Raw genomic sequence first — 9,482 nt, 5'->3', positions numbered from 1 at the left:
GATAATGGATGACTTCAAAGCTTATTTGGCTTCAAGTTCTGATGACTCTGAAAATGAAGGTCTCATTTTTTAATCTTTCCTAGGATTAATGACATCAAGCAATTAGTCAAAGATATGATTATTAACTCTTTTTACTCTTTTATTTGTTTAAGTCATTTGACTGTGGCCATGCTGGAGCACTGCCTTTAGTCGAGCAAATCGACCCCAGGACTTATTCTTTGTAAGCCTGGTACTTATTCTATTGGTCTCTTTCGACGAACTGCTAAGTTATGGGGACGTAAACACACCAGCATCGGTTGTCAAGTGATGTTGGGGGGGGACAAACATATGCACACACATACATACATATACATTCATATACATATATACGATGGGCTTCTTTCAGTTTCTGTCTACCAAATCTACTCACAAGGCTTTGGTTGACCTGAGGCTATAGTAGTAGAGACTTGCCCGAGGTGCCACGCAGTGGGGCTGAACCCGGAACCATGTGGTTGGTAAGCAAGCTACTTACCACACAGCCACTCCTGCGCCTATTATTGCACAATTAGTAACATGTAGTTTAACTAATTCGATGTAACCCTCATGTAAGCTAAGAGTAATTATCATGGAATTTCTCACAATTAACAAGGTATTTACTAAGTTGCTGCTTAATTATCTCATTATGTAGAACAAACTGTTACACATATCCTTCACACTTTGGTCTAAACCAGTGGCTTCCAAAGTGGGCAGTGTCTCCCTGGGGGTGGGGGACGGTAAAGAAAAGTAGGGTGATAATGAGGTGGCAAATAGAGGGCAATGGATGTAAAGACAATGAAATAACAGGTTAATTAGCTTAGGTTTTATTTGTGAAATACAGTTGTATTGAATTTGTGATGATGATGGGGGGAGGGGAGCGTTGCTAGGAATGTGGCTTTGGAGCCAAGGAGACAGCAGCCCAGAAAAGTTTGGGAACCATTGGTCTAAATCTACCCTGGCTGATTAGTGATGTTTAGATTATATTTTGTTGATGTCCCATTTCTTGTCTATATCAATGAAGATTGTGGCACCAATAAGAGATGTCTTTGTTGTTTTGTGTTTTTGCAGGACTTGATGCTATAGGAAGTGATGACGATGACCATTCTGCTAAAAGTGATAGTGAAAACGAAGAAGGAAGAGAAGAGAAAATGAACAAATATAAAAAGTTGCTTGAAGCTGCCACAGAAAGGATGAAGAAGAAGCAAGGAAATGTTGAAATGGAAATAACATGGGAGCCAGGTATAGAATTAATGTTTCTAATGATCAGGTTGATTATACCTTTATGTAGGTGGTTGGGGTGGAAAGTGAATTGTTGTAAATGTTCGATACCACTTCAACATTGATGTTATGTCTCCAGTAACGGTGGTTTCTACAGATGATGTGAAATAAAGTATCTTAATGGTAAAACAAGTAATGGTTGGCATCAAAACCAAGGTGCCATGTTTATGTGGTGTGGGTGCTAGTACCACATAAAAAGCACCCATTACTTCCCATAATTCTATTAACTGGAATTTTTTTATGAAACTTTGATTTCTAGCATAAAACAGCCTTAGAAACACGCTGGAATGATCAAAATAACATTTTAAATAGAAATAAGCGAGATATTGGGTGAAAAATTAGCAAACCTCATTTGAATATCAGAGAAATATACCTAGTAGATATAGCAAAAAGGTTAGATATGTGTAAATATTGACAGATAATTACGAAATTTGTAATTTTTAAGTGATCTCATATGAGATCCCTGGTAGGTAATGGGTTAAAAAGCTATCTCTTTTGATCTTACTAAGATTATTTTAAAATGTTTCTTTACTATGAGATGTTCACATTGTAGCAACATAAGTTTTTAATTTTATTTAAGGCCTGAAAGAAAAGACTGAAAGCCTTCTCAAGCAAAGAAGTAAGAAACAGAATTCAACTCCATGGTTGGATTACCTTGACAAAGTAAAAGCAAAACGGAAAGAGAAAAAATCGGCACGAAAGGTAGTCTCAGCAATTTTTTTTTTTTTTACCATTTCTTCCTCTCAAGACACCATCTCGGAGAATTACATCTAGTCTGGTTAAATGGATATCAGATTGTTGACTGAAGTTTCAACTGTTTTGTATTCCACTACCAATGCAATGCTGCATGTTTGCTGTCACCCAGTTAATCTCACTACTTCTATCAATCTATCTTTATGTAAATGTTATGCTTGGGTACAGCTGGAACAATAACAAGATCGCTATACTTGACAAGTATTTTATTAGAATGCTGTGTAGTTTGTTTTCTCATTTGAAGTAAGAAGGAAACACTACATTGTATCATTTGAAGGAGATCTTAGATAAGCAATTTGACAACTTCTTCCTCTCACATTTTATAGTTAAGCAGTTAAGAAACATTGGCTCTCTTTTTATGTTAGAAACTCAAATTTTTCTAGAGATAGCACCACCATGTTTTTTTTTTGCAATCAGAAAACCCTCTTGTAAGTAAAATATATACAATCCGCATTGAAAAGAGTTTCACTGGAAAGATGTAAAAGAAATATCTATATAGTGTGTGTGTATGTCCAATCAACTGCTCTGTGACTAGTATATTTAATATGGTTAAATAATGTTCTTGTGATCAGGAAATGATAATATGACCATTCATAGCAATAGTTATATGATCAGTATTATTTTTACTGCCAGATATTTTTCACATTTGATGGGATTCTCCTTGCTATTTGTGGATTTCATTTGACTTGTCATGAGGAATAAAAGTCTCTCATGTCTCATTGAGTGAGAATATATACAAATATTACAGCTTTGGTTGCCAAATTGTGACTAAAGTAACATTTCCCTATAGTCTCCATCTTTCTCTCTCTGAAGAAAGATAACTGACTGAAACATTAGATTTTTTTTTTTTTTTTTTTTGCATTCTTTAACTCAACTCCATGTCTACAGATTCTTTTGTGGATAAATATTTGCTGCCACAACCACTACCCCCATTAATTTCCCTTAGATTTTATTTTATTTGCTTTAATACCAAATTGATATGTATTCGTTTCTTGCCAAGATCAACATTTCCCTTTTTATATTTTTATGGTTTGAATATTATATTTCATTTGTTTTTGTCAAAGTTCTTTCGGCTCTATGGCTGTTCTATTTTTTGGTGTGTTTCAGGCTGCTGCTAAAAAAGAAACTTCTGAGGAGAAAACCTTGTTGAGTGACGATGATATGCCATCTGATGTAGACTTAAACGATCCTTATTTCAGCAGTGAACTCAAATTTGACAGCAATAAAAGTGAGTTTAACTTCATTCTTTATTTCTAAATTATCAAAGAAATTCCATTGACAGTTATCAGTTGGTTCATAGTTTGTGTCATTTTTTCTATTATAGAGGGACTAATTAAGATGGGGTCGGTGACTGCAAGGTGATAGTATTGAGAAATAGTAAAAATGTACTGAGCTGTAGCATTGTCAGCTTTTGACTGTTGCTTGAACACTACAGAAAGAATCTGGTTGAGTGATAAAGTTTGAGCAACCATGAAACTAATAGCACCTGTAGTTTGACAAGGTATAACTGTAAATATGAAAACTGAAATTAACTCTTTGTATTAATAGATTTTTGCCTTCACACGCGCACACACACACACACATCGTCTGTTTTCCATGCTGGCATGGGTTGAACGATTTGACTGAGGACTGGCAAACCAGATGTCTGCACTAGGCTCCAATTTGATCTGGCAGAGTTTCTACAGCTGGATGCCCTTTCCAACCACTTGATAACTCTCTAATTATTTGTATCTAAAGTGTCACCTTTACCTTTGTAGCAGTTGACTATGGTGCTGCTACACCAGTCATTGAGTATGACCCCTTTATGTATCACCTGGTTAACTATACAGTGGACTAGGCTATAGCCAAGACATCTATATTAATCAAAGTGTACAGTATTGTATATCCATAACTGCTGCTCTTACTGATTGGTTTTGCACTAGGGCTTCAACAGAGTGTCAGGTAACAGTTTGGTTATGTAACCCTACACCCTTCAGAGGTAGCCATTGTGGAATGATATATGGTGACTATTTCATTCCATAATAGCTACCCCTGAGGAGTGCAGGGTTACATAAATGGACTGTTACCTAACACCCCATTGAACCTCTAGTGCAAAACCAATTGGTAAGATTGGTCATAATCGATATATAATACTGTACACTTCAATTAATATACCCACTCTGCTGACAGATATATGAATGCATTTTTCCCTGACTGATGGACTCTTAGATGCCTTACACACACACACACACACACATCTATAACTTGGGGAGATGCTTGAAAAGGATTAAAAGAATTAACTACAAAGTTTAACATTAATTACTCATTTATTGTTTAATTATATACTTTCAGAATCTAAAACTCAAAAGAAAAAGGAGAAGAAAAAGAAGAAACTTGCTGAAGATAGTACTGAAAACCTGACGGAACAAGAAATCAAGCTTAAAAAACAAGAGAAGGTGGGTTGATTCCAAAGTTCTAGAATGGTTTATCTGAAGATTTTATTTCATAGTCTGTTGTTTTGTGTTTTCTTTGTTGACTTGGCATTAGGTACAGTCATTGAAAACCTATTTTTGTTTAAATGTATTTTAATGAAAAGTATATTGGTTGTATGACATTTCCTTGCAAAAAAAAAAACGTATTTATAACAAAAAAATCAATTTGGTAAAATGATTGATCAAACACTTAATGGATATGAAATTTACTGAAAAATACCCCAAATATTTATAAATTCTTTTAAAATCGGAAAATAAATACAGTTCTAAGTATTTCAATCGTATAATGTCATTTTGATGGCTTATTGGTTGCTATTTCTAGCTGGTCAATTAATCATATAGTTTCTCCTTTATTACCTCATGCTTTCTGATGGAGTGTTGAGTAATCTTACAAAAAGAAATTTAAAATTTTATTTTTGGTCAACTAAATTTTGAACATCAGGGATTCAGAATCTGCTGAAAATAATTTTTGTTTTCATTAAAGTTTTTTTTTTTTTCTTTTTTAAAGAAACAAAGAAACAGTAATAAAGAGTCTTTATCTAATTACATGGATATAACAAGCATGAATGAGAATGTAATTAGAAATGCAACCACAAGTATATAAACTAACAAACAAAATAGTCATACTCCATTACCAACAACTTTGAAAAATTGTAGCCAATTAGAATGAAAAATTGTGTAAAAGTTAAAACTTAAACCACACACATAGCAATTGCAATTTTAGAACACTTCCATCCTGCCCTCTAGAAGGAAACTCAAGAAATATGTAGTGCAAAGGTAGCTACAAACATGACACCAATTTCTATATCTACATATATATATATATATATATATATATATATATATATATATAGGACCTACAGAGAACATCAAGTATTCTCTTTAAGGTCTTAAGCTATTTAAGCTTTCAAAACATATATGAATATATTTCTTTTCTAATCTGCAATTTGTATTTTCCTTATTTAACAAGTTTTAGCATTGTATCACCACCACCACCACACTACCACTCCCAATCCTTATTTTGTTTTTCATTTGCTCCTTTCACAACTTCTTTCTCACTTCTATTTCATCATCATCGTTTAACATCCGCTTTCCATGCTAGCATGGGTTAGACGATTTGACTGAGGACCAGGCTCCAATCTGATTTGGCAGAGTTTCTACAGCTGGATGCCCTTCCTAACGCCAACCACTCAGAGAGTGTAGTAGGTGCTTTTACGTGCCACCGGCACGAAGGCCAGTCAGGCGGTACTGGCAACGGCCACGCTCAAAATGGTGTATCAATTAACAAAAATGAATTCCTCAGTGAAAACTAATCATTACTGGGTTGGTTTTTATCTGTATCTTGAAGTTATGTAGTAACGAAACACTTTTTAATGTCTTGGAGTCTGCAGGGAATAAGTGGAGAAGCCTTAATTCTGGGATGGGTTCTTACTTAACCAAAGACACCAAGGTGAGACGGTTGGGGAGGACACCAAATATGGCATCTCTTTCTGTAACTGCAACAGACCAAATCAGAAGTCAACTAATGTTTTGACTATTATTGGGTTCCTCTGGTTGTTTGGAGAGATAAAACACAAAGATTTTATAAACCAGACGAAAAGTTTGAGACTAATAATAATAATGGTTTCAAATTTTGGCATATGGCCAACAATTTTAATAGATGATGATTGATTCCATTAACTCCAGTACTTGAACTCAGAATGTAAAGAGCTGGGAGAAATAGCGCTAAACATTTTCTCCAATGCACTTACGATTCTGCCAGCTCAACACCATAATAATAATAATTCTTTTTACTATAGACACAAGGCCTGAACTTTGGGAGTAAGGCACTAGTCAATTACATCAACCCCAGTGCTCAGCTGGTACTTATTTTATTGACCTCGAAATGATGAAAGGCAAAGCCAACCATGGCAAAATAATGATAATGATTTCAAATTTAGGGGAGAGTGTAAGTTGATTACATCGACCCCAGTTTTCAACTGGTACTTATTTTATTGACCCTGAAAGGATGGAAAGCAAGGCTGACCTTGGTCGAATTTGAACTCAAAATGTAAAGCCAGAAGAAATGCCACTAAGCATTTTGTCCCAGTGCACTAACAATTCTGTCAGCTCACCACCCTAATAATAATAATGATTTACTTAGTAATTTTGGAGGCGCAATGGCCCAGTGGTTAGGGTAGTGGACACGCGGTCATAGGATCGCAGTTTCGATTCCCAGACCGGGCGTTGTGAGTGTTTATTGAGCAAAAACACCTAAAGCTCCACGAGACTCTGGCAGAGGATGGTGGCAAACCCTGCTGTACTCTTTCACTACAACTTTCTCTCACTCTTACTTCCTGTTTCTGTTGTGCCTGTAATTCAAAAGGTCAGCCTTGTCACACTGTGCCACACTGAATATCCCCGAGAACTATGTTAAGGGCACGTGCCTGTGGAGTGCTCAGCCACTTGCACGTTAATTTCACGAGCAGGCTGTTCCGTTGATCGGATCAACTGGAACCCTCAACGTCATAAGCGATGGAATGCCAACAACAACTTAGTAATTTTAATATGCATGCTTATAGAGTAATTCTTGAGATGTTTGACTTGTTGCAGGAAGAGCTTGCTTTACTGATGGCTGATGATAATGATGGTGAGGAGAAGAAGACTAAGCATCACTTTGATTTTGAAGACTATATTGAAGGAAGAAAAGTAGACAAAAAGAAAAAGTCCAAGAAGAAACTGAAGCAGCAGAAATCAAAAATAGATGATGATTTCAAGGTAAATATTTCTTCTTTGTTGTTTTAGCTTCTGGTCAACTATGGTTGAGTAGATTTCTGGTCAGTGACATTCCATTCATGAACATCTCATCGGTTTGGAGATATCTATGACTACATTATCTAATCTATCCTTTTCTTTTTAAAGCAGAAGGATATGATTTGAGAGATATTTGGCTGCTGTTTCTCATAGATTGTGCAACCACATAGAGGTTCCCTCCTTGTCTTGTAGTTGTTTATTTTTGGGCCCACTGGGGCTTTGAACTCAACACTACAAGCTGACCAAATACTCCTTATGTCTGTTGGCACAACTGTTTGAGTAGCACTTATGCAGGATGCCTATTTATAAAGAGCTGCCCAATTGAGAATTAAGCAGTCTCTTAGGTTATGCTGTACTGGAGAGGGTGTAGACCATTATTATCTATACAGAGAATAAGGCATTTGGTGAGAGTGTTAATGATTATATATATATATATATATACATATATATATATATATATATATATATATATATATATATATATATATATATATACACATACAGACATATATATATATATATACACATACATACATATATATATATATATATATATCATTAACCCTTTGACCAAATGCCTTATTCTCTATCAAGTTAGTTAATTATGATATTCATAGAATGATGTGTATAGCAAAAGAAAATCAAATTTACTAATTACTGCTTTTTTGTAACAAAGAACTTAATGAATTCTATCATAGAATTACTTATAATTAAGATACATGGCACAGCTTGATATTTCTAAGACACTTTTATTTTCTTGTAGATTGATGTAAATGATAAACGGTTTGATGCAGTTTTCACGTCTGGTCACTATAATATTGATAAATCTGCTCCTGACTATAAGAAGAGTGCTGGAATGGAGGAGTTGATTGAAGAGAAACTTCGGCGGCGCTATAACGAAAGAACACAAACAACCACAAAACGCAAGAATTCCAGTGATATTTCAGGCTCTTCTGAAAATTATTCACAGATGAATGCCACAAACTCACACTCAACTGGTGAACAATCTTTAGACAGTCTTGTTCGTTCAATAAAATCAAAAGTGTCTAATTTACACAGTTCTAAAAAAAATAAAATAAAATAATATTCCTAAAATTTATTATGGAACTTTATTATTGGAATTTTTTAGTTGTGATGACTGTGAAATATGACAGTATGAGAATAAGTCCTGGGGTCGATTTGCTCAACTAAAGGCAGTGCTCCAGCATGGCCGCAGTCAAATGACTGAAACAAGTGAAAGAGTAGAGTAAAGAGTATAGCTAATTGATTTAATTAAAAAGCTTAGCTTTCTATAAAGAAAATAATTATGCTAGTTCAAATCTTTTTTTTTAAGACTTCAGATTCTAACTCAGTAACTAGGATGCGTCCTGTTTATTGTATGATGTGGAAGTGCCAGCTCAGACCGTTTGGCCATATTGCTTGATATTTCCGAGTTAGACCCTGCTTACTGTGTTCTCTTCACTGAGGATTCAACTGGGTTGATGGTTCATGTTGTCCAACCACATGCCTCATGGTCATGGCAGATAAGGAAGTATCTCTTGGGAGATGGGGACTGAGTAGGACTCTGTGCAACATGTTGCCTGGGAGGACCCAGGAATATACTGACAAAAGTGGAATGCAGTAGACTGAAATACGTGCAGACACTGTTAACTCTGGCCTAGCATATTTTGGGCAATTGATGTCACTTATATTATGACCTCCATACCATGAGAGTATACCCTGGCACTTGCTACCATCTATCTTTCTACCATCCCATTTATATCTTGATCTCCATTCCTTGTGGCACTTCACCATCTTCTGCTCTCTTTTGCATTCTTGCTCTTCCCTCAGGTTGGTTAGCCATGTATCTCCTTAACAGCAGCACATCTATTTCTGTCCTCATTCCCTGTCTCTCTGGCCGGGTAACCATGTACTTCATCTACAGCAAGATACTTGGTGACACTGCCAGTGCTGGTCATCATCATCATCATCATCGTTTAATGTCTGCTGTCTATGCTAGCATGGGTTGGACGGTTTGACTGAGGACTGGCAAGCCAGAAGGCTGCACCAGGCTCCAATCTGATCTGGCAGAGTTTCTACAGCTGGATGCCCTTCCTAACGCCAACCACTTCGAGAGTGTAGCTGCTGGTGCCATGTAAAAAGCATCCAGTTCATGCTGTAAAGTGGTTGGCA

The 9,482-nt window shown here is 35.9% G+C and overlaps 1 protein-coding gene across 1 annotated transcript in view; it reads left to right on the top strand.

Moving 5' to 3' along the window:
- The window catches only part of LOC106873914 (ESF1 homolog), a 19,265-nt gene extending 10,856 nt beyond the window's left edge, over nucleotides 1–8,409 (top strand). The window contains exons 9-15 of the mRNA XM_014921447.1: nucleotides 3–59; nucleotides 1,084–1,254; nucleotides 1,874–1,995; nucleotides 3,154–3,274; nucleotides 4,378–4,481; nucleotides 7,110–7,274; nucleotides 8,074–8,409. Coding sequence (XP_014776933.1) covers nucleotides 3–59; nucleotides 1,084–1,254; nucleotides 1,874–1,995; nucleotides 3,154–3,274; nucleotides 4,378–4,481; nucleotides 7,110–7,274; nucleotides 8,074–8,394 — 1,061 coding nt within the window. The 3' untranslated portion in view covers nucleotides 8,395–8,409. The remainder of the gene's footprint in view (nucleotides 1–2; nucleotides 60–1,083; nucleotides 1,255–1,873; nucleotides 1,996–3,153; nucleotides 3,275–4,377; nucleotides 4,482–7,109; nucleotides 7,275–8,073) is intronic.
- Nucleotides 8,410–9,482: the final 1,073 nt, after the last annotated feature.

Source organism: Octopus bimaculoides, chromosome 11 (genome assembly GCF_001194135.2).
Source record: "Octopus bimaculoides isolate UCB-OBI-ISO-001 chromosome 11, ASM119413v2, whole genome shotgun sequence".
Lineage (NCBI taxonomy): Eukaryota > Metazoa > Mollusca > Cephalopoda > Octopoda > Octopodidae > Octopus > Octopus bimaculoides.
Note: the sequence above shows the minus strand (reverse complement) of the source record. Positions and strands in the feature narration are given on the sequence as shown.